We start from the raw sequence: 26,309 nt of genomic DNA, 5'->3' as shown, positions 1-26,309 counted from the left end.
GTTATAACTACATCCTAGTAAAATTCAAAGTGACCCCCACACACATGCACACAGCACTTGGTGTGATTTCCCTCTGGATCCGCCTTCTCCTTCTTCCTTTCTCCCCACACATACTAGTGAGACTGGTGTCGATACCGTCATGTATAGCCATCACATTATGTGAACTCTTTCCTTCCTGGGTTCTCTTCCCTCCCCCCTCGCTCCTCCAACCCCCTTCCACTCTCCTACTGGTGTCCTCCTCCTCCATCTAAAGTGCTTGGTGTTTCCTGTTTCTTCTCTGGCTTCCACCTATGACAGAAAAATCCAGGTCCTTGGCTTTCTGCGATTGGCTGATATCACTTAGCATGCTATTCTCTCTCTCCTGAGGCCAGATATTTTTTACCTCTGAGATATACTCTCAGACCTATTTTATTGTTTATTTTGAAATGGATCTTGCTAAGCTGATGAGGGCCTCGCTAAGTTTCTGAGGCTGGCTTCAAACCTGCAATCCTCCTGTCTCAGCCTCCCAAGTAATGGGAACGCAGGTGTGGGCCATTATGCCCAGCAAGAAATAATTTGTATTTTGCAAAGATTATCTGCTGCTTGCAAAGTGAATTACTGGCTTTCAACATGGAAGTAGGGAGATCAATAAATAGTGGTGACAAGATGGTAGCAGTTGTATTGGGCGGGGGTGGCGGTGGTATAAAATAAGCATACAGCATCAATGGCTGCGCCTGGCAAAGCCTGGGAACCTGGAGCCATTGGGGGAGATGTGGTACCAGGTCCCCGATGACACCAGTGTGGCAGGCTTCAGAGCAGCCCCACGTGACAGTCCACGCTAAGAAATTTTCGTTTGTACTACAAGAAGGGAGAGGGACATTAGCAGACAAGGGAATGAAACCACCATGTTGGCGCATATGTGAAGGGGCAGGTTTCTCTTCTCACCTACCTGGGGAGGAGTCAGGCTCTTACTGAATTTAGAGAAATAGATGAGAGCAGCAATGTAGCAACTTTGCTGGCAAAGATTGATGGTAGGCAGGTTCTTTTGTACAATGGCACGATAGGAGATATATTAGGAGAGGTTAAACTTGTCAGTGTGAAAAGCTTCTATATCTTGTAAATACTCACCCTGAAGCCACCTAAGCCTTCTCTCTGTCAAGACCCCAAATATGCCTCCCCTCCAGTGCAGCAGAGACAGGAAAGGACTGTCCTTGTCTTTCCTCAAGGGACTCACCCTCATTGTGAAAGGGGAGAGGTCTACAAAAGTGCTCAGGGGCCAGGGGCTTGTGTGAGAGAGAACACAGACAGTGTCTAATAGGGACAGGGTTTCTGCTGCTGAGAACAAGGTAGTACCCTGCAGTGATCTTACCCTGAACCAGAGGCCTGTACCCACGGAGGAGTGACCAATATGGCAGGAAGAGCGAAAATATTTGGGAAAATAAATTTGCTCTGAACTCCGTGCTGGGATGTGAGACTTGACTCCTCAACACTTCGATGATGACCCCTGACACTCCTTCTTTGACTGTTAGGTGACTGAGATAAATTAGATCGCTCTCCTCTTCTCTTTCCTTCCTTAAGGGCCACATGTTTAAGATTCTTAACATTGCCAGGCGTGGTGGCTCATGCTGTAATCCCCGAGCTTGGGAGGCGGAGACAGGAGGATCGCGTAGGTTCGAAGCCAGCCGTGCTGGCTTAAGAGACCCTGTTTCCAAATAAAAATATAAAAATAGGTCTGGGAGTGTAGCCTGGAGTAGAAGGGCTTCCAGGAACCCCAGTAACACCAAAAAAAAAAAAAAAAAAAGATTCTTAACACTGGGAGAACTTAGTAGGGGTGGTGTCTTTGGAGGGTTTTGCAGTTGGCTGAGAAAGCCTATCCATGGTGACAAAGACAGACTAGAGGATGATTATCGATCAGGTAGAAACTTTTGGCCAGTTGAAAAAAAAAGAAAAGAAAACATACGTAATAAGTCAGCTTCAATAACTTAGCAAGGTCCTCAACAACTTAATGAGACCCTGCTTCAAAATAAAAAAATAGAATAAGGATGGGGGTGTAGCTCAGAGATAGAATGCTCCTGGGCTCCATGCCCAGGCCCACAAGGACAGCAACAATAAAACAAATATCTCAAACTGAATGCATCCAAATCTGTTTCACTCATACCTGCTTCTCCTAGAGCGTATAGCTTGGGGATAAAACACCCTTGGGTTCAATCAATACCCAGTAGAAAACACACACACACACACACACACACACACACACACACACACACACACACATCCATCTATGAGAAAAGAGAGATTAAATAATGAATGTCCTGCCTCTGTGAAGTTGACAGCCTAGGCTAATGTATATGTTTTGGAAAATGTAATATGCAAAGGTAACTTTTAAGTTTTTCCTTCCTGCTAGGTATTAAGGGTAACTCAAGACGCGCGTAAGTAGTTCTTAGCTTTCACAGGCGCAGTTTGTCCTGCGAGGCGGTACCCACCTGCGCTGTGACTTGCTGCTTTCTTGCCGGGCTCCGCTGATGTAGACTGGAGATGCTCCCGCGGGGATGTGACCGTGCCCGACTTGTTTTCTGTTCAGGTTACGGAACTCAACAATGTGAAGACCGTAGCTCGGCTGCCGAAGAGCACCAAGAAGCACGCCATAGGGATTTATTTCAGTGATGATACCTCTAAGACCTTTGCCTGTGAATCAGGTTTGTCTTGGCGGGGCGGGGGCTTTGCTTTGAGCTTTGCAATGGGTGCTGGGCACAGAGCTGTTCTCCGTCAACCTTATCATAACAACCGGCCACACAGCTGAAGAGGAAGGAAGATTTATTTGCTCACGACTCTTGGAGATTCCAGAGTTCAGCCCACGTGAGGCTGGGTTTGTGGAGCTCAGGGCTCGGAGGTGGCGAGTGGAGAGAGAGCGGAAGAGAGCGAGGCGCTGCTCTCACGTGGTGGAGGCCAGAAGCAGACAGAGCAAGCAAGCAAGGGGATTCAAAGACAAGCGGTTCCTAAGACCACGCCCCAGGGACCCCCCAGCCCCAGGTGTTTAGGTTTCCACCCAGTAAGTCCATTACAGTGGACTCATGATGGGGTTACCACGCTCAGGACTTAACCGTATCAACTCTGAGCATCGATGCATGAGCTCTTCAGGGGACATTCTGCGACTCACCAGAGCCCCGCTTGACCTTTTGCCCATTTCCACAGATCTCGAGGCAGATGAATGGTGCAAAGTCCTCCAGATGGAGTGTGTAGGGACTCGGGTCAATGACATCAGCCTCGGAGAGCCCGACCTACTGGCTACCGGGGTGGAGAGAGAGCAGAGCGGTATGTACGCAACATTCTTGTCTTCTCCCCCTTTCTAAACTGTTGTGCCCCCGTAGAATGAAACAGAAATTTTAAGTTACAAAAATCTATAAATCAGTAAGTAAAAATATCTTTTTTTTCCTAGTATATAATCTGTGCTGACATTGCTGTGTATTTTAACCATACCTTTTTTTTTTTTAGTGTATACTGTGAAAGTGTCTACATCAAAAATGTCAGTAAAGAATTTTAATTTCATTCTGTGTGTCCCTTTGGTGGAAGAGACTTTTCCAGGGATTAGGTTATTTAATTTTCAAAGCAGCTGTATGAACATCCGTCTCATTATGTCTCCCATTCTACTAATGAGGAAACTACATCTTAAAAGAGCTGAAAACCTTAACTCCAGTGGCAGCACTAGTTAGGTTTTGATTCCAGGACATACGCTTAGGCCAGTGTTTACAGTGTACAGATTTCAAAGCATAATGGGCAATTTTCTTGCTTTTTCACATGAAATATCATTGAAAACTTTCCAATGCTTTTAGTAGAATTTAAATTTCATAAATGTTTCATCCAATTTAAACCCATATCTTTTTTTTAAAAAACTGAAACATTTGAGTCAATTTGGAGCTTAACACGCAACTTAGAAACACATCGTTTTAAAAAATAGTGACCCAAATTTTCACAAACATTTTAGCAAAAATAAAATAAATAAATGTTGGCTTACAGAATGAGCCTTAGATAATAGCTTTGTCTTGTGGCAGGATAGGTTGGATTTTAGCGTTTTGCATTAGAGACTGACATGAAGGTTTACCTAATGGAAGAAACTTGGCGTCTCCTGGAGTGACGGTGGCCACCGCAGAGGTGGGCTTGTCCTGACCGTCTCCATAGGCCTACACGCCAATCATTCATAAATTTAAAAAACTCCTTCCTTCCCACTGGTACTATGTCTTCATGACACATTTACAACCTGGGATTATATTGGCGGCTCATATCTACTATAATCCGTCTACACTAAAGTGTTACTGCCCCCGACCCAGGAGTGCTGGCCAAGTCAGAGAAGCCTCTTCATGGCTTGGGAAACCAAGCATCAGGAAAGTTGAGTCATTTACCAGGGCCATACGCTACATCCCCCGGCTCCGCCATCAGTGGTCCACTAAGTCAGGATAACACTGGGCCCAGAGGATTCACCCGGAGCTTCACAGAGGAAGGCAGACCTGGGAACTGAGTACAGAAAGGAGCCATAATAGGTCCTGACGATGGCGATGATCGTCTAGAGGGCTCGGATCAGCACTTATTTTTCACAGATTTCAACTGTGAAGCAGAATCCCTATAGCAGGACAAACTGAATTTAAGAGTTGGCTGGGCCTAGGAGTTACCTTTTTTTTTCTGCCAGTTTTCTGAGCCCAAGTTTCCTCTCTGTCAAAGGGAAGTAAGAATAGCTCTGGCGTATAATTACTGGGGATTATAATGAAACTTAATTATGCCTTTTAAAGCACGTTGCCATCTTAATTTGCATGACTTCAAGTAATTATCATTAACAGGGTCACTCCCAGCACTATTGTCTTTCATACTCTCCAGTGAGTTAAGAGTGACAGAACTTCTAAGCAAATAAATTGGTGATGATCTCCCTTCTTGCTTAATTAAAACAGCCTTTCTTACTTAGTTCCAGAACTGTCAAGGGAAAAAAATTTGCTTCATTAGAATCTATTTTTAAAATAATAGTTACGGAGGCAGGCCTGGTGGTGGACACCCGTCATCCCAGTACTGGGGAGGCTGAGACAGGTGGATTGCATAGGTTCGAGGCCAGCCTCAGCAATGTAGCAAGGCCTTCTGCAACTTAATCAGGCCCTGTTTCCAAAAAAAATAAAATAAAATAAGTCTGAGGGTATAGCTCGAAGGTAGAATGGCCCTGGGTTCAAAGCCACACACACAAAATAAATAAAATAATAGCTCCTGGAAGTAAATACTGATTGAGAGTTTGGAGTTATTTAGAAAATGTGAGTAGGAGATGCATGAATTCATTTCATTAGCACAGTCTGGACTTTCTATTATTACGTGTAACTGACATCTGTGAAAATGCTACTGCTTATCATATTATAAAAACAATTAAGCCGGGCTTGGTGGCACAAGCTTATAATCCCAGTACTTGGGAGACAGAGAAAGGAGGATCTGGGTTCTTGGTCAGACTCAGCTACTTAGTAAGGCCTTCTGCAACTTAGTGAGACCCTGTTTCAAAATAAAGAATAAAAACAAAATAGAGCTGGGGGTGTAGCTCAGAGGTAGCTCAGAGGTAGCTCTGAGCTTCCTGGGTTTAATCCCAAGCACCACATACACACACACACACACACACACACACACACACACACCCCAATTAATTTATACATCACTAATATAAAAATGCTGGTGTAACCCTCTTTTGCCAATTGTAGGCGGTCTTCCATGATGATGGCTATGAGCTTTTTATGGCAACAATATTCATATTCCTAGTTTCCTTAAGGATTTTGAACTCTATGACTCCTTGCATTTGACAAATTTTCTAGAATTATAACAAAAAAAGACCGTGATGATCAATAGAGATGAACACTGGGGTGCTGTCAAACAGTGATTGAGCGTCATCTTGGTGACCTTCTTAAAACAGTCACCTAAATGGTCAACGAGCCTGTCCAGTCACTGGCTAAAGAAAGTTTTCTGGAGACAGCAGCCTCTGCTGCTTTTGTAAAATTGCCAGATAACAACTTACCTTTAGAGCATTCCTAACCCAGTGCTCCACTTCCTAGCAAGAGACAGTCACGGGGGTAAGGGCCATCTTAGCTCTGTAAACCCCATCACTAAAGGAAGAACTGGGTTTCACTGGGGGAGCTGTCTCTCTTGTCTTTTCCCCTCTGACCTTTTGGAGACCTGAAAAAAAATAAGTTTATTGTTAAAACTAGTTCACATGTCTCCATTGGCATTTCCCCCAAACTGTTGATCAGTGACATGTGACGCATTAGCTCGGCATTTTATTTCAATAATTTGGGATACAGCTTCCTTCGTTTGGTTATAGAAGTGATAAGTTGATCAACATTAACTTTGGTATCAATAAACCCCGAGACAATTATTTTGCACCTGCATGTTTTATGAACACCAACGTGTGGGTGTAATTGATGTGTCGTTGTCGGGGGGGGGATGGCTTTGAATGGCTGCACTGCAAAAGACTTTTGTCCGCATACACACTTTTTATTATGCAAATTTAAAAAGTCTAAAAATGGCGTTGCTCCTATAAAGAGCGCCTCGCGTTATGTTGACAGCCAGACCGTATCATTGCCGTGTCGTTTAGTAGGGCTTGCATTTAAAAAAATATATATCATTTTCTGGGACTGTACATTTAGAAGAGGCATTTGTCTTCCTGAATATGCAACCCCATCCTAGCGTACAAGTCTGAATTCGTTTTAAAATGCTTCCTGACGTGTCTTTGCTGTCTTGTTCCTGGGGATTTTAGACTAACCTTCTGTTTTTCTCCCAGAGAGATTCAATGTGTATTTGATGCCATCTCCTAACTTAGATGTACATGGCGAATGTACCTTGCAGATTACATATGAGTATATCTGTCTTTGGGACATCCAGAATCCCAGAGTCAAACTCATCTCTTGGCCATTAAGCGCCCTACGACGGTACGGACGCGACACTACGTGGTTCACTTTTGAGGCGGGGAGGTGAGTTCATCACTTGGGTTGACGCTTATTTTTTGCTTTTTCCCCCCAGCTTTTATTTATTCCCCCCCCCCCAGTTGCCCAGGCATATGTCTTTGAGGTTCATGACTGACAGAACAACCTGAAGTAAATTTGGGGAAATTCATAGAGCTGTGATTGTCTGGGTGGAGCGGTATCATTATAGATTGTCTATAGATTGAACATGTCTGCCCCAGCCCTCCCCTCTAGAGGGCTTCAGTGTTTCAGGACTATGATATGAATTTTCATTACACAGTTTGGTTCTGTGCCAGACTGAAGTGGAACTGTGTACAAAGGCTAATAGTAAGCTACACAGATGCTGGCTTCTTGGTTCTTAGAAAATGCCTGTAAAGCTACTCAGTGTCTGCTTCCTCATCTGAACTGATATGGTAGATCATAAATATAAGGGACCACTGACATGTTTTTATTTTTTGGCTCTGGGGACTGAACCCTGGAGAATTCTCCCTTTAAGCTACACAGTCCTATTTTAATGTTTTGTTTTGAAAAACCAGTCTCCCTAATTTGCCGAAGCCAGCCTCAAACCCATGATCCACCTGTCTTAGCCACCCAAGTACTGGGATTACAGGCATGCACCACCACACCCGGGCTCGCTGGTCAGGAACCGTGAGGCGATTATAGGTGGTATTTATTCAAATGTCACTATCTTTCAATTGTCCTTTATTATTCATAAGAAGTAGTAATAAGAAAAAAGCATGAATTTTTATTACAATATCTGAAAGCCACATTCTAAGTAAACTTTTGTAATATCTTATGACTATCTAGAATATTTTTTAAATTATCTCATTAGTTTGAAGATTTTGGAGACATAATTTTCCAGGCATGAAATAAATACTACTTATGTCCTGCAAAATTTTAACTCACACTGAAATCCAGTAGGACTGTTGGGATTATTGGAAAGTCTTTGATATTTCTTCTAAGGTTGTAGAAAACCATAGAGATTTACATGGAGGTGGTGTGTGTGTGTGTGTGTGTGTGTGTGTGTGTGTACGTGTGCGTGTGAATTGTGTTCACAATTTTTCAAAGGATACCCTGACCACAGTGTAGAGAACAGGAATGAATTCATTGGCTCTCATAACTCAGAGGCTGAGGGACAGAGATGTCTCTGGACACAACTTGATTCTGTGTCCAAATGACCCTAGTTTTCATTTGCAAATCCTCAAGTAGACAGTAGGCTAGAGAGACAGGCACAGGTGTGGGGAGATACCAAAGTAGCTCGGGTGAAAGAAAAGGTGTGTGAAAGTAGAGATGTACTAGGGATGCAAATTCCAGAATTGTTTCAATGGTCTTTTGACCGAGAGTTCTAAAATGTTGACTTGGAACATGAAAGTACTTTTATCTCTTCACTTTGGTGGCCCCTTCTGGTCTGGCATTCTGGGAATTTCATCTAAGATCTCCAACCGTTAGATGGTTATGGTGATACAACCCAGGCCACACTGAGGTGCGCCTCCGCTCTGTGAAAGACTGGATGATTTTTGAGTAGCTTTCTCATTGGACTGGCATGTTCTCTGAGGCTGATGCAAACTTGGAATTGAATAGAGAGAGTATAGAAATTGTTAGAGCCAGGCGTGGTGGCGCATGCTTGTAATCCCAGTGCTTGGGAGGCTGAAACAGGAGGATCACACAGGTTCAAAGCCAGCCTCAGCTACTTAGTGAGACCCTGTTTCCAAGTAAAGTATAAAATAGGTCTGGAAATGTAGCCCAGAGGCAGAAAAGCCCCTGGGTTCCACCCCCAGCACAAAAACAAAAACAACAAAATGAAATTGTTAGAAATGGATTTTAGGGAAGCCATAAATTAAAAAAAAAAAAGACCTCATGAAACCCAAACTAACTCAGCAAGACAATTTACTTCTGTGCAGAAGGGTGCGGGCACCCTGGGGATCAGCCTTTGCTTTCCTAACATGAAGCTCACTACACCTGGTACACTTTAATCCGGGTGGCTAGTCTTTACTGGGCAGAGTTTGTGAAGGAATGGAGCCTACGGACACATGTCTGGAAGTTACAAAGCGGGTGCCCGGACCCTGGTCACAAAATGGAGGCCTACCAGTCTCTAGGTGGTCTTGGAACTTCGACAGAAAAGAGGCTTGCTTTTCTTACAGAATGTGTTCTTAGGGCCTTTCTCATCTCTCCAGCAGTGGTGGTGTAGTCTGAGGAGCCCTTCTTCAGTAGTCAGGGAGATCTGGGCTCTCATCTCTCTCTCTCTCTCTCTCTCTCTCTCTCTCTCTCTCTCTCTCTCTCTCTCTTTTCTTTTTTTGGTGCTAAGGATTGAACCCAGAGGAATTTTACTTCTGAGCCGCAGCCACACCCCCAGCTTGCTTGCTTTCTCTCTTTCTCTCTTTCTCTCTTTCTTTCTTTCTTTCTTTCTTTCTTTCTTTCTCCCTCTCTCCCTCCCTCCCTCCCTTTCTTTCTTTCTTTCTCTCTTTCTTTCTTTCTTCTTTCTTTCTTTCTTTCTTTCTTTCTTTCTTTCTCCCTCTCTCCCTCCCTTTCTTTCTTTCTCTCTTTCTTTCTTTCTCTCTTTCTTTCTTTCTTTCTTTCTCCCTCTCTCCCTCCCTTTCTTTCTTTCTCCCTTTCTCTCTTTCTTTCTTTCTTTCTTTCTTTCTTTCTTTCTTTCTTTCTTTCTTTCTTTCTTTCTTTCAAAACAGGATCTCTAAGTTGCTAAGGTTAACTGCAAACTTGTGGTCCTCCTCTCTCAGCCTTCCCAAATATTGGGATTACAGATGCACACCATCACACTAGACTTCTAATCTCTGTTTTTAACAGAGATTGACCTTGGACGGAGTTCTAACCTCCCCTGTAAGTTTATTGGTGTAATCACTTTCATGCAGGGTTGTAGGAGGTAAGAACTGCGACAAGCAGTGCGTGGGTGTAGGCGATTCTGGAATGTTCTAGGATTTTCTCGGGTGGTGCCTTTGACATTCCGTGTGATCCCTTTTGGGGCAGAATAGGATCCATGCAGTGATACACAGGGTAATATGATGACTTTGTATATTGTCTAAAACTCAGATAAAGATGAATTTTTTTTATGGTTACCATCAAGACGCTCCAAATAATAAGATCATTTGTGTTCCCCCAAGCGTGAAGGTTTCTCGTATCTGCCTTTCTTTTATTAGTGAAGGTAATTTTTTTTCCCTTGGCTATTTTTAGATGTGTTGATAACAAGGTAATTTCTTATGATCATACAACATTCTCCGTCTCTCACTTCACATGGACGGGGGCTGTGCTTTTCCAGGCCAACAGTATTCACGGATGCAGCACACATCTGCAGAACCTTGCAGAGCAATCTCCCCAGAACACAGGGCTCTTCTCCCCAAGACCTGGAGCAAAATTCTCTTTATGTCCAGCTCATTCCTGCTCAGTGACCCCACTCTATCCACCAGTGGCGCCTTCCAAGGGGCACATGTTGGAAACTGGGCTGGGAATTGGAGGGCATGAAATAAAATGACCGTTCTTGCTCTCTCCTGGCTGTGAGAACATCGCTCCCTATAAAATGGGGACAGTATGTCATGTGTCGCACACAGTCGCTGTGAAGACATCATAGCACGTAAGGACACATCAAATAAGAGCACAGGACATCTGAGACAGAGGCCGGCGGGCAACAGTTAGCTGGAGCAAGCCAAATGGACACAGGAAAAGAATTCATTGGCGTGCCTGTCTCCGAGGCCATGCATGGAGATGGCTTCAGCTTTGGCTGAGCCAGGGTCCAGATGAGGGCCCTGGGTTGCATTTGAGAATCCTCTTTCTTATAAGATGGCTGCCTTCTGGTGACTCGCAGGAGCTTTGAGGTCTTTGCACATCATGGGCCAGTGGAAGAGAGATGAATAACCATCATGTGTTGACCATGATATTCGCTCTATTATTCAGGCACTGTCCTGAGCACCTTCACAGAGCCCACAGGACTCAAGTAGAGGGAGAGGTTCTCTAGAGGCACACAGCGGGTACTGTTGCCATCAGAGGGAGAACAGATGTGAGGATTTAAAAAACTAACAAATCATGCCCAGCATAGTCCGTTCCTCCTTCTTTCTCCCTTCCTTCCTTCCTTCCTTCCTTCCTTCCTTCCTTCCTTCCTTTCTCTTTCTTTCTTTCTCTCTTTCTTCTTTCTCCATTTCTTTCTTTCTTCCTTTCTTTCTCTCTCTTCTTTCTTTCTTTCTTTCTTTCTTTCATTTTTTCTTTCTTTCTTTCTCTGATGATTGAATCCAGGGCATTCTACCTCTGAGCTACACCCACAGCCCTTTTTATATTTTGAAACAGGGTCTTGCTAAGTTGCCACAGAGGGTCTTGCTATGTTACTGAGGCTGTCCTTGAACCTGTGACCCCCCTGCTCAGCCTCCCAGGCACTGGGATCACAGTGTGTGCACCACCACGCCTGGCCGGCTCCTGTTTGGTCTCTTTGTTCTAAGCCTAGGAATAGATGGCTTGGATTATTCCTCTCTCCTGGGCAACTCTAAAAAGACCTCAGGCCATTGAGATCCGCCCTCCATTTTCCCTTTCTCCTCCACCCAGGACAAGCAAATTGGCTCGCCATTTTATCTCCCTGGAGGAAATGTAAAGTTGAAGCATACAAAGTATAGAAAACTATAATTGCACAATGAAGTGCTCCTGGCTGTTAAGAACAATTACTTTATTTCGGTGAGCCCAATGTGTGTATATATATATATATATATATATATATATATATATATATATATACTTTTTTTTTTTCTTGAGGGATTCCTTTTGTTTGTTTCCACTTCAAATCACTGAAACCTCACTCAAAGGAGGTTGTCAGTGGCTCAGGATTTTTGTGGAAAGATCCAGTCGGCATGACGTTCTAGCTGTCACGACGCCCCCCACAGAACCACTCCCGAGATGTTACCGTTTAGAGAAGGATGGCAGGCATCCGGTGGGCTTCCTGGTCACTCACAGGGGCTGCTGAGCGAAGCCCTGTGCCCTCCTGGCTGACTTAAATTAATACCTCGGCTTTTGCACCTGCAGGAGCAGGGGCGCCCGGCAATATTTGGCAGGGCGCGCTGCATAATTTCCCCACGTGAATGCCTCTCTTTGCCAGCTGGGGAGAGTCTTTCCTGCGCCTTTGACATCATCTTAAGAGAAACTTTGAGACTTTTCTCTGTGCAGGAGAGAAGGGCGTCCCCCGTTCTGATTTCACGCAGACCGCCCACCCCTGCCGGAAGATTTACTTTTATAAGCAAAATCCTTTTATAGATGAATGCTAATGAGAAACAAGCGGCATTGTTTGTATGCAATTCAGCTTTTTACATATTCTCGGGAAGATCCAGATCGCATGAGCAAATGCCTTCCCCTCAGTGGACTCACGTTGGGGGATAAGAGACACCTGGACAGCCTCGGAAAATAACCAGCCAGTTCCTGTGTAGTTCTCCCCGAAAACTATCGAATTGATTGGTGAGAGAACCTCCCTCCCTCCTTTTGCCTCTTCCTCCTCCTCTTCCTTTCTTTCATTCTCTCTCTCTCTCTCTCTCTCTCTCTCTTCTCTCTCTGTCTCTCCCTCCCTCTGTCTCTTCCTTTCCCTCTCCTCCCCTCCCCTCTGATTCCTTCCTCTCCTCTCCTCTCCTCTCCTCTCCTCTCCTCTCCTCTCCTCTTCTCTTGGCTGAACCCAGGGGCATTCTACCTCCAAGCCACACACACCCCAGTCCTATTTTACTTTGTATTTTGAAACAGGTTCTCTCTAATTTGTGGAGGCTGACCTCGAACCTGAAGTCTTCCTTTCTCCGCCTCCCAAGTACCGAGATTACAGGCGTGCACCAGCACACCCGGCTCACACCTTCTCATTGGTTTCTCCCTCTAATTGACGAGCTTACTGGTAGAATGATGAGTTATATAAGCTGGTATCTTTTGAGTATCTCTGTCTACGTGATTCCCAGCTACCTAGTAGTCTCTCATTTCTGAATGTTTTATTGGTGGTATACTCACCCTTATTAAAGAATTGAAAGGAAATGAACAATACAGTATTCTCCGTTCTCCCTCCCGGGCTGAGTAAAGGAATTCAAATGTCAGTTCTGGACCTCACGTACGGGCTTGCTCCAGTGACATGGCTTTCTCTTCTTTTGCACACACACAAAAAGAAACTACGATTATGTCATTTATATGACCATAATTTCTCATTAGCATTATCTATAACAAGATTTTTAATTATAAAAAGGAATGCACACTTACCACTGTGGGTATGGACTAGTTAACTAACATGTCTTCCCAGAAGACATAAGAAAGGTCAGACTTAAACTTGTTTCTCTCTCTCTCTGGGTGTTGAATCCTCCTGTCACAGCCTCCCAAGCATGGGGATAACAGGGTGTGGGCCACCACGCCCAGCTAATGTGGGTTCTTATCAAAAAGCCGACCCCCTGCCAGACACTGCGCCTGGCAGGGCTTGGGGACAGTCGGGACCAGGCCACCATTGTGAGACTCGCTAGGCCTTGCTTACCTCTGAACTTCTGTGACTTGAGCATGTCACAGAAGATGACTGTCACAGGATGTCTTTCTTCTGGCTCTTGAGGTAAACATGAGACTTGTGTGCCTTGTCCTGTGTCCATCATAATGTAGGCGACAGATGCTGACATATGTCGTCATTCTGTGCCTGCTGGTACCTCAGTGTTATAGAAAGAACTAGACGTGAATCAGGCCCTCCCCCCTGCATTGGTCACCTGCTGCGCCCTACCTGCCAGGTATGGTTCTGCATGCTGCAGACCTACCAGTGAAGTAAAGACAGCAGTGTCTTTGCCCTTGTGAAACCGGCTCAGCAGAGGAGAAGAGAGACTGGAAATGACCAGTGTTAGAAAAGTAAAATCTGACAAGTGTGGCCACACACGTCTGTAATCCTAGTACTCGGGAGGCTGAGACAGGAGGGTCACAGGTTAGAGGTCAGCTTCAGCAATTTAGCAAGGCCCTCAGCAACACAGTGAGCCTCTGTTTCAAAATAAGTAAACAGGACCTGGTGTGCACCCTGTCCTGTGGGTATGGACTAGTTAACTAATATGTCTTCCCGGAAGACATAAGCAAGGTCAGACTTAAAACTTGTTTTTGTCTCTCTGGGTGCCGGAGCCAGCCGGCAAAAGTACGGGTTCCAAAGAGAGGAGTGAGGATGAAAGAAATTCTAAGAATTTGATTCAAAGAATTTTATTTTATTTCATTTGGTGGTACTGGGGTTCCTGGAAACCCTTCTACCTCTGGGCTACACTCCCAGACCCATTTTTTATATTTTTATTCGGAAACAGGGTCTCTTAAGCCAGCGAGTCTGGCTTCAAACCTGCGCGATCCTCCTGTCTCCGCCTCCCAAGCACGGGGATTACACGCGTGCGCCACCATGCCCGGCTGATTCAAAGAATTTTAATTTACTCTTCTTGAAGCATGGGAGGGTCGCCAATCTCTATCGGGCCGACCCCGGGTTTATTTCTCTTGAAGATTTATACAGTTTCAGGTCAATCAATATCCTCATGCTGTCACCACCGGAATACAATAAAGACCAATCCAAAGCACAGACATCACAGGCAGGTCCATCGATACCCTCGTGCCATCACCACCTGATCTTTTCTCAGACCTTTTACTTTGAACTTTCCATGACCCCAAACCTTGTTGACTCTGGGCGAAGGACAGTCAGCTGAGTCAGAAATATTCTTTTAGGGGAAAGCCTTGATGGCTCCCCACATCTGGGTATTGAATCCACTGGTTTCTGTGAGTGTCAGGTCCTTGGAGGGTGGTTATTTGGGAAAACAATCATGGATAAAGACAAAGAAGGAATCGGGACCATAAAATTTCGAAACACGTGGACTTACTGTCCCACCATGGTGAGCCCATTAGGAGTCTTTGTTCTGCATTACGTCTGTCCCCAGGGATGAAGGAGAGATGTTGCTCTTTGAGGTTAGATAAGACCATTAGCCCGTTGAACTTGTATTTATTTTTTCCACTTTCTTATGTGTCCCTGTTTCTTCTTACTGACTCGGGGCATTACTAGTCCATCATATGATTACAGGACACGTGATGTGTCGCGAAGGGTCTGTAATAGAGGGCCGGCCAAGCGAGCCGGAGGCCGAGCCACTGAGGCGGAGGAGCCTGTGGGGAAGGTCGGGGACCTCGTGGACCAGCACGGGGTCGGTGTCTGCTCATCCGCAGCCCCCCGGGCACGTTGTCCAACCGAAGGACACAAATCCTGGCGCGGACGGACAGAAGTGCCAGCGATTCAAACTGCAGGCTCCATGTCTGTTTTACCCAGAGCCTTTTATTGCATTTTTTCATCTAGCGGGGACCTCTTGGCCGGGTCTGATCAACTGAGTCATGTTCACCCTAACAGCTAAAAAATAAAATAAGAAGAATGAGGTTGCTGGCATTTCAAGTTCAGGGGATTTTATGCCGCAGTCAAAGTTTCTGGCTTCGGTTAACGTTCTCTCGTGTAAATACCTGACTGGCGCTAGCGAGGGGCGAACAAGCCCCACATTGGTACCCTGTGCGGTTGAGGATCTGAGCAGCTTAGCCCTTCACCGTCTCTGCCTGAGATATAATGTTTCCTGGTTCTTTCTTTGTTTTTTAATTCTTGTTGTTTTACTCTCTAGTTTCTTTTTAATATGCTTTTATTGGTGCAATATAGTCTTAATGTAGTTCAGAGTAATGGGGTCATACATGCACACAGAACTTACTATAAGTGATAAGTGGTAGTGCTGGTTGTGTGTGTGTGTGTGTGTGTGTGTGTGTGTGTGTGTGTGTTCAAGACCCCCCAGGAATACGAAGGTGGTCTGTTTAAATCTGGTCTAGAGCCGGGCGTGGTGGCGCACGCTTGTCATCCCCGCGCTTGGGAGGCGGAGACAGGAGGATCGCGCAGGTTCGAAGCCAGCCTCTCTGGCTTAAGAGACCCTGTTTCCAAATAAAAATATAAAATATGGGTCTGGGAGTGTAGCCCAGAGGTAGAAGGGTTTCCAGGAACCCCAGTACCACCAAAAAATAAAAAATAAAAATAAAAAATAAAAAATAGATAAATCTGGTCTATATAAGTTAAAAATATTTGAGATAAAAGTTCTTTTCATTTTTTTGTTTTATCATAGTATATTTAAGAGCATTAAGTACATTCAGTAAAGGATATGGGTTCGTTATGTTTAGCAAAAGTGGATATTGGATAAAAAAAAGTGTTTTCAGAGAGTAAGTCTTGCCAATGAATGGGTCATAATACAGATTAAGCATTCTACCACCAATATTAAAAATTAGAAAAGCAAACATAGGTGTGTTTATAGATGGATGGCGGATCCATAGACGGATATATTGGGTCAAATATAAAATGTATTACTGCGGATGGCAGGTAACAAAAAAGAACCGTAAAGGCCATTAGATTGCTAGGCTCAAGTGACCAGCTGCAACGTTTGGTACAAACCCATCATCTGTGAGTGATTCTGAGAAACAAGTTCCTTTCTGCAACCAAGGTTATAGCTTAATTAAGTGAAGGGACAAGGGCCTTTGTCCTTGGAGAAATAGCAGGCTACCACCTTCTCTTAAGGAATCCATTAGGACCACTGCCTCTTATTTGTGATAATATTTGCATGTTTAATGGACAATCTATAAAGGCCATAAACATCGCAGGTTAAGCGCCAGGCAGTGGAGTAACCTTGCATTCCAGATGGCAGCAGAGGGGGCGAAGTATTGGCGGATATTTCAGGAAGGAAAGAAGACGTGATTGAAAAATGCCTCGAATCTTAGTTCTTCATTGTATTAGAATCACTTAAGCCGGGCGTGGCGGCGCACGCTTGTAATCCCAGCATTCGGGAAGAGACCAGAGGATCGCAGTTCGCCGAAAGCCTCAGCTACTTAGTGAGGACCTCTGCAACTCAGTGAGACCCAGTTTCAAAATAAAAATAAAAAATAGGGCAGGGAGTGTAGCTCAGAGGTCGGATGCCCCTGAGTTCCATCCCCAGACCCGCAAAAAAAAAAAAAAAAAAAAAAAAAAATCATTAAAAACTAAAACCATATGATCAGCCAGGCACATGCCTATAATCCCAACGTTGGAAAGCTGAGCCAGGAGGATCACAGATTCAAGGACATTATGGGGTAAGTTAGTGAGATCTTGTTTCAAAATAAAAAATGTTATAGGTGTAGCTCAAAGGTAGGACGTCCCTGAGTTCAATGGTCAGTGCCATACCTACAGAAAAATCAGACGATCAACTTTATGAGCTAATTTATCATATTTGCTTATTAAGTAAGCTTTTCTTTTTTACTTTTTCTTCTCATATAGCTCGTATTCATGGAATTCGATGTAGGTACATTTTGACCATTGACCAAATATTTTATAGGCAGAAAACTGAGGACATATTTGCAGAAAACAGCTGCCCAGCAGTATGGTACTGGACCACCTGTGAAACCCAGCAGTATGGTACTGGACCACCTGTGAAATATCAGAGAGAGGCAAATTTTCTTTGCTTTATTGAAATAATTGCGTACGTTGGAGTAGATTGAAAAATAGAATAGTGGTTGGGGCTGAACGTGCTTTGCTTCCGTGTTGTATTAGGCAGCTTTTCGGGTGTGAGTGAACCGGGGCACGGCAGCCTGCGCTTCAGTGAGAGGCTCAGAAGCGGGAGGAGGCCGCCCAGCGAAGGAACAAAGCCACCTCCCGGCTCACGGTTGCCATGTGCAGTCTCGGAATCGGGGTCTTGTCGATGTTTCTGTGTACTATTTTATCCAAGTTCTTTAAAAATATCCATAGTAGTGTAGCCAGGCGTGGTGGTGCATGCTTAATCCCGGCACTCGGGAAGCTGAGACAGGAGGATCCCCAGTTCGCGGACAGTCTCAGATACTTAGTGAGGCCCTCTGCAACTCCATGAGACCCTGTTTCAAAATAAATAATAGCCGGGCGTGGTGGCGCACGCTTGTAATCCCCGCGCTTAGGAGGCGGAGATAGGAGGATCGCGCAGGTTCGAAACCAGCCTCGCTGGCTTAAGAGACCCTGTTTCCAAATAAAAATATAAAATATTAGGGAAAGCATCCGCTTTCTTATTTTTGTGACTGACTAATCTCGCTTAGTATAATGTCCTCCAGTTCAATCCATTTTTCTGAAAATGGAAATTCTATAGAGGAGCAAACAAGACAAACTAAATGAGGGGATGGGAGGGAGGAAGAAGGAAGTTCTCTAAAACATACAATGTACTTAAACATATCAAAGTCAATTACTAAGCCAAGCAAGGGAAGAAGGGATGGGGAGGGAATGGGGTGGGAATTGGGTAGGGGCTAAATGGGTGATGTGTACATGTATGTACACACAAGTTTTTACCCCAATACAATGTATAAATATAATGCACCAATAAAAATTAAAAAAAAAAATATATATATATATAAAATAGGTCTGGGAGTGTAGCCCAAAGGTAGAAGGGTTCCCAGGAACCCCAGTACCACCAAAAAGAAAGAAAGAAAGAAAAAAAGAAAGAAAGAAAGAAAGAAAAGAAATAAAACTAGGGCTGGGGGGTGTAGCTCAGCAGTAGAATGCCCTTGACTCCATCCTCAGTACCGCAAAAAAAAAAAAAAAAAATTCATAGTAGTGAAATATATACCAGTGTACATATATATGTATGCCGATGCATATATCTATACACTAATACGAATATGCATTTATGCTAATGCAAATATATTAACATATATACATATATCAATATACAAACCATAACATATATGTGCATATCCTAATATAGATTTATATTTATATATTAACATAAATATAAATTGATGCTAACATGAACAGATGGTTTACTCTGCATCATGAATATATAATATATATGTTAATATATGTGCATATTACATGTGCTAATATATGTGTAGATTATGAGATGTATATTTTTGTTCACTTACAACTATGTATTAGTATATGCATACACACACACACACACTAACGTATATTTGATTAAAAGGCATTTCTTTGATTCTTATCTAATTGTGTGGCTTCTCCTCTGCTGGTGACATTTGTTTGTGGTTTTTACGGACCTGGGTGGAGGCCACCTTCCCTCTCAACACCTGAGGGAACCCTAAAGCGCAGACAGCGCTCCGTGTAGAACCTCCCCGAGCGCCACATCGTAATTTAGCATGACTGTGCTCGTTTTAATAAAAGGATTTATCTGCATTTGATGAGCTGCTTGAGTGGAAGCCAGAGTAAACGCTGATTTTAGAGGTGGATATAGAGATGCAAATCCTTAAAGCTTCCCTCTGCGAGGAGAGAGAGGACAGGACAGTAGAGGGACCGGCGGCGCCCTGGCCCGGGGTGCGGAGGAGAAAGCGGTCCCCGCCAGGGAGTTCAGGGGAGACCCCCGGGACTGGGAATGGCGAGTACAGGGATGGTGCCGAGAACCAGCTGAGAAGGGCTCTTATCAGTCTGCTTTGCTTCGTGATAAAAATCATTCCACACGTTAGCTTCGAGCCATTGGTTCCCTACCCATATTTATAAGAATCAATTAGATACTTTGAACATTTTGATTCTAGTTACCTTTATTTATCAAACATGAACAAGAATCATAATCTCCCTACAACCCCAGTACTTAGGAAGCTGAGACAAGGGGATGAAAGGTTGGAGGCCAGCTTCAACACTGAGGCCCTCAGCAACTTAGCGAGACCCTATTTCAAAATCAAAACTAAAAGGGCTGGGGGTGTGGCTCAGATGTAGAATGCTCCCGAGTACAAAAATAATAATAATTATTATAATCTCATCAACGGCAGCAGAACGGAGATCTTGGTTGGGGCAGGAACTTCGGGAGCTGAATCTTAACAGCCTCTTGCTTTTGTCTCCCCAGGATGTGTGAGACGGGAGAAGGGCTGTTTATCTTTCAGACGCGAGATGGGGAGGCCATCTATCAGAAAGTGCACTCCGCCGCCCTGGCCATCGCCGAGCAGCATGAGCGTTTGCTCCAGAGCGTGAAGAACTCGATGGTAGGTCTCTCAGAACTCCTTCCTTCTGACCCAGCCCAGCGCGGGGCAGTCGGAGGCGACCTGGGGATTTCTGTCCTGGGCGGTGCGGCCAGCGCTGTGGGCGCAGGTGGCTTACCTGTCAACAGCGCACGCGGTGGCTGAATGTCGGCCTTGGGATTCCCGCCGCAGGGGCCAGCTGGTACAGCCAGAACCCTAGGTCCCTGGACACGTACGGATCTAATCTGTGGTTCAGCGATTCTATGCGTGTGTCGACATTAAAGTTGATCTGGGTGTGAGCCACATCTGTAGGCACAATGGCGCGGGTTACCTGTCTGTGGGTGTGTATTCACAGCTATGTTAGAAGTCACCATGTCAAAGGCCAGTGGGGGCTGTGGAGAAAAACTCAAGAGAGGACTGTTGATAGGAAATTGTAGGTTCTATGGGAGGAGGTCTCTTCATTTTTGTATTTTTTTGGTCTTGGGGCTTGAGCCCAGGGATGACCTACCTAAGAGCTCTACCTGTAGCCTTTTTACTTTTATCATTATTATTATTGTCATTATTGTTTATTATTTATTATTATTATTATTATTATTATTATTATTATTATTATATTATTATACTGGGGATTGAACCCAGGGACAGTCTACTTGGGAGCTATACCCCAACCCCTATTTTTTGGGGGGGGGGATACTGGGGATGGAACCCAGGAGCTTTCTACCCCCAGGCGACACTCCCAGCCCTATTTTATATTTTATTTGGAAACAGGGTCTCGCTAAGTTGCTGAGAGCCTCGCCAAGTAGCTGAGGCTGGCTTCGAACCTGCACGATCCTCCTGTCTCAGCCTCCCAAGCACTGGGATTACAAGCGTGCGACGCCACGCCTGGCTCTACCTCTAATTTTGAATTTTTATTTTGAAACAGGGTCTCAGTAAGTTGTGCAGAGCCTCACTACTTGCTGAGACTGTCCTTGAGTTTATGATCCTCTTGTCTCAGCCTCCCAAATACTGAGAATACACGTGTGCACCACTGCACCTGGCTCAATCTCTCGACTGTTTTTAAAGGAAGCCAAGGATTTGAATCTGTGTGTAGTACCATCCCATGAGTAATTTGTGGAACTGCATCGCAGCTAAAATAGCAACACTTTGTGGGCCAAAGAGGATGGGACATGCTATGTAAGTCGACACATTTGTTGCTATATAGAGATGCCACCAACACGGGAGAATACATGCACGGATCCTCAGGGCAAGCATTCTCCAATGCACTGTGCTAGAGACCATGGATTGCACAGAGAATATAATTCATTAGTTTTTGTTTTCTTTAAGAAAGGTAAATCCGGGTGAGCATAGTGTTTTATGCCTGTAATCCCGGTACTTGGGAGGCTGAGACAGGAGGATCACAGGCTTGCTGACAGCCTCAGCAAGTTAGCAAGATCCTATTTCAAAATACAAAAAAAAAAAAAAAAAAAAGGAGGGGCTGAGGTGTATCTTGGAAGTTGAATGCTCTGGGGTTTAATCCTTAATAGCAAAAAAAAAAAAAAAAAAAAAAAAAACCCAAACGAGAAATGCAAATTCATGAGATCTTCAGATACGGTCAGAACAAATCACACATTTTTAGTTGCAAGCATTTAAAGGGAGCTTTATTTCAGGAAGAAAATCAAACCAGAAAGAGCCAGTTTAGAAAGTGAGGTTAAGGCAGTTTGGTTATTTATTTATTTGTGGTACTAGGGGTTAAGCCTAGGGAGCGTTCTACCACTAAGTTATACCCCCAGCCCTTTTGATTTATATTTTGAAACAACGTCTCCCTAAATTGCTAAGGCTGGCCTTGAATCTGCAATCCTGGGGCCTCCCAAGGACTGGGATTACAGGGTTGCACTGCCACATCTGGCCGATTTGAATATTAATAAACCCACGTGCTGTTTGGATTTAAGGAGAAGAAACGCAAGCCATAGGATGTGCCCCAACAGCTCCAGGCTATTCCCCAGTGCTGCGTGCACATCGCACGTGGGCTTTACAACAGAGGTTATCAGCACTTTCTGATTTACTTCTATTTCTAGATAGGGAATATTTCAGTCCTTGTGAATTAACATGGTTTCTGCTGCAACTAATTACCTGCTATTGTAGCCCAAATCAGCCGTAGGGGGGGAATAAATGTAATCAGACAGGAATACCTGTAGTTCCTAAAAAAACAAAAAACTGTATTGATGGTGTGGAAATGAAAACTTCCTATGATTTTCTCATATCATGACATACGCTTGAGGCCCCCTCCCAGCCACTTAAAAAACTCTTTTTGTTTATGGGACATAGGAAAATAAGCAGTAAGTCAGACTGGGCCCAAGGGCCAGAGTTCACTGTTGGAAGGGACTGGGTGTAAGCTGAGCAAGCCGGGCCGACTTTAGATTCCTGAGCAACGAGGGCTGGGTTTATAAAGGCACGCGTTTCCAGAGGAGGCAGATTAGACACGCTGTGGGCCTGGTGTGAATTATGGGGACAGAATACCCAGCCTGGCTGGGACCCGGGGCACCCAGGTACTGGGTTAAACGTTGTTCTCAGGTGACTGTGAGGTTGTTTCTGGATGACGTAACATTGGAGCCGGGAGATTGAGAAAAGCCAACTGCTGTCCATACTCTGGGTGACCCCGAGCCAGTTGGTGAGAGACCCGACTAGAACACAGGGATGCGTGGGGGCCTTGCCCACTGGTCCTGAGCTGGGACACGTCCATCTCCTGCCTTCCAGTTCAGGTGGGAATATCCACCGACAGCTCTCTTCCTCCTCAGACCTTCATACTGCAGGACCTGGCACCTCCTGGCCTCATAATCGCATGAGCCAATTCCTTATTCTTTCCCTCTCTCTTCGCCATGTTATCTGTTTTTGGGAAAGCCTCTCTAATCTTGCCAGCACAGGAGCCACCGCAGGTGATGCAGAGATAGGGATCAGCGCCGTCCTTCTTGTGTTCGGGACCCTGCCCGAGGCCACCTAGTTCCCATCAACCCCAAGACATTCCTTGGCAGGAAAGCAAGTTCTCCATTTCCCCAGCTCCTGTTTTTCCCTTTTGTAAAATGGGGAAGGTAAAGATATTTATCTTTGCCAGGCATGGTGGCGCACACATGTAATCCCCGCGCTTGGGAGGCAGAGACAGGAGGATCGCGCAGGTTCGAAGCCAGCCGCGCTGGCTTAAGAGACCCCGTGTTCAAATAAAAATATAAAATAGGTCTGGGATTGTAGCCCAGAGATAGAAGGGTTCCATCCCAAGTACCACCAAAAAAAAATTTATCTTTAAGTCTTCTTGTAAAGTTTAAGTAAAATAGGCTTGTGATACATGCAAGCAGAGCCATCGTGTGATAAGTTTCAGCAAAAGGTAACTTTGACTGCTATTGCTATCAATAGCTGAGCCACCATTAATATTATTATTATTGTTGTTGTTATTATTATTATTATTATTATTACTATTATTATCTGGCACTGAGGATTGGACCTCAGGGGTTTTCAACCTTCAAGCTATACCTCCAGATCTATTTTATATTTTATTTGGAAACAGAGTCTCACTGAATTGTTGAGGGCTTTGCGAGTTTTCCGAGGCTGGCCTCAAACATGTGATCCTCCTTTCTCAACCTCCAAGTACTGGGATTACAGGTATACACAACAATGCCAGGTATCATTCTTAACAACTGAGTGTCTTAGTTGGTCCAAATGGATCCGAGCAACAGCTGAGGCTTGAAGTGGCTTTGTCTGACGATATTCACCTCTGATAAAAGAATTCTGATACTTGAGAATTTTGATATTTGATAACTTTGATCAATTTGAAGGGAATGATATAATTTGATTTTTTTTGATACTACCTCCAGGCCACACACCCAGACCTATTTTATCTTTTATTTGGAAGCAGGGACTCACCGAGTCGCTGAGAGCGTCACTAAATTGCCGAGGCCGGTTTCATACCTGCAATCCTCCTGTCTCAGACTTCCAAGTTCTGAGATGACAGGCACGCACCACCATGCCCTGCTAATTTAGTAGTTTTTATATAATCAGAAATTATTCTAAGAAACTGCAGAATACAGTCATATTTACTAAGGACTTTACCTTTGATTAAAAAATTGCAGGCAACTCCGAGGAAGCAGAAGAAAGCTTCCGATGTTCCTGCCATACAGGAACACGCCCACTGCTAACTTTTGAGTCTGCGGCTCCCAGAGTTTTAACTTTATAGACACAGATGGTAGAAGAGCGGTGGGAACCTTGCTTGTGACTAGTTTTCTGCAACAAATAGGATGCTGTGTCTGCACATTTCTACCTCGTTAAATATGCAACATCTATTTTATGGTTATTTAGTATCATACTGTCAGATACTTTATAGATTTTAAAACCATTCATTAGCTCAATGCTCAGTCTTTATGCACCAATTGTTTTTTTCTTAGGATAAATTTTTAAAAATTGTTGACTCAAAAGACTATGAATGGTGTGTGTGTGTGTGTGTGTGTGTGTGTGTGTGTGTGTGTGTGTGTGTTATCAGGGATTGAACCCAGGGGCATTCTACTTCTGAGCTACATCCCCAGCCCTTTTTATGTTTTATTTTGAAACAGGGTCTCACTAGGTTGCTGAGCATTTCTCTATGTTGCTGAGATTGTCCCCGAACCTGCAATCCTCCTGTCTCAGCCTCCCAAGTACTGGGATTACAGGTGTGTGCCACCACCCCTGGCCTATGCATGCTTTTAGGGATTCGATGTCAAGAACTTCCAGAAAGACTTTCTTTGTGAACTAATGGACTCTTGGTATTTATTTTCTCACATCCTTAGCATTTCTGGATACTGCAAGATAGGTCTGTGGATGGATGGATGGATGGATGGATGGATGGATGGATGGATGGATGGGCAGTACTATAAAGTACATTTTAAATCAAGGAAATTCAGCATTGCATTAGCCTTGTAACTATTCCATTCGATGCTTTTAAGCTCCTAAAGAAGTTTTTCTGAAATTACCTTATTTGTAAAGCCATAATTAGCATAAATTGCTCTGTGCTCGGGAGGCGGGCTCTGCCTGTATGTATTTTTTTCATTTACAACCTCTTCATTATTTCCACTAAAAATTAATCAAGAATATGAGTGATTCATTCAGATCATCCCTTTGCAAACTTAACTGGAAAATTGTTCTTCATTTGCTGTGGGCTTAATGAGTTGTGTAAGACGTATGGGATCTTAAAGCCATGGCACCCGGTCTTAGATGAATTGAATGAGGTTCAAAATGGGACTGGGGGCAGGGGTTCTCGAGGTAGTGAGGCTGAGGACTGTGAGCAGCTGAAAACCAAGGTGCTTTAAGCAGGACCCAATCAGAGGAGAGGAGACGCCATGATACAGTGGAGGAAAAGAGACGACGCCATGGTACCCGGGTCCTTGTGTTGAGGGATCTGCAGTGCGGATGGATCCACACAGAAGCGGCCATGTTCTCTGCTACCATCTCTGGCTTGCTTCTCAGAGGAAACCAAGGTCAGAACTGGAGACGGATGGGCAGGCTCACCTCTGGCCTTCGCCTCGTTATTAGGGACCCCTGACTCCGTTTTCCTCCACTGTGGTAAACACCCAGAACTTGCATCTGCAGACAGGAGCTGCACCACGGACCCCACACCAGTCTAAGGTCGCAGCCACCTTAGATGACTGAATTGTCTTTTTGACCCTGAACCCCAGAGCTCCTCAAGACCGGGTGTGGGCCGGGTGATACTAACAGCAGTTGTGGTAGGCTAAATAATGCCCGGCTTGCCTGGCTCTAAATAACAGACGCTGTCATTCACCCGGCATCCAAAGCCCATTTGAGCCATGTGTGGTGACACACACTGGTAATCCCAGTACTTGGGAGGCTGAGACAGGAGGGACTGCAGGTTTGAGGCCAGCCTCAGCTACTTAGGCCCTCTGCAACTTAGTGAGACCCTGTCTTAAAGAATAAAAAATAGGGCTGGGGGTGTAGTTCTTAGGTAAAATGCTGAGGCTTCAATCCCCAGTACTGCAAAAAAAAATTAATTAAAAAAAGACATCCGTTTCTAAGGCAGACATGATGGCATATACTTATAATCTCATATTTAGGAGTCTGAGAATGGGGGATCCCAGGTTCGTGGCCAGCCTCAGCAACTTGGTGGGGCCCCATTGCAACTTATTGAGACCCTATTTCAAAATAGAAAATAAATATAAAAATAGGGCTGGAGTATATAGCTCAGAGATAGAAGGCTCCTGGGTTCAGTCCTCAGTATCACAAAAAAGAAAAGAAAAGGAAAGAAAAGAAGAAAAGGGAAGAGGAAAGAAAGGGGAAAAGAAAACAGAAAAGAAATATCTCAATTTTTTTAGTAGAGATAGCAATTATTATTATTATTATTATTATTATTATTATTATTATTATTATTATTTTGTAAAGGGGCCACAGAAGAAGGCGGGTGGACCTGCAGCCCTGGGAGAGGGAGGAGCTGCCAAGTGA

At 44.4% G+C, this 26,309-nt stretch overlaps 1 protein-coding gene across 2 annotated transcripts in view; it reads left to right on the top strand.

Moving 5' to 3' along the window:
- The window catches only part of DOK5 (docking protein 5), a gene marked incomplete at both ends in the record, with an annotated part of 129,393 nt that overhangs the window by 83,291 nt on the left and 19,793 nt on the right, over positions 1-26,309 (top strand). For both annotated transcript variants that reach the window (XM_080716329.1, XM_080716328.1), the window contains 4 exons: positions 2,561-2,675; positions 3,172-3,291; positions 6,770-6,959; positions 19,748-19,883. In XM_080716329.1, coding sequence (XP_080572455.1) covers positions 2,561-2,675; positions 3,172-3,291; positions 6,770-6,959; positions 19,748-19,883 — 561 coding nt within the window. The remainder of the gene's footprint in view (positions 1-2,560; positions 2,676-3,171; positions 3,292-6,769; positions 6,960-19,747; positions 19,884-26,309) is intronic.

Source organism: Muscardinus avellanarius (assembly GCF_963383645.1).
Source record: "Muscardinus avellanarius genome assembly, chromosome: 19".
Classification (NCBI taxonomy): Eukaryota; Metazoa; Chordata; class Mammalia; order Rodentia; family Gliridae; genus Muscardinus; species Muscardinus avellanarius.
This window is presented reverse-complemented; position numbering and strand designations above follow the sequence as displayed.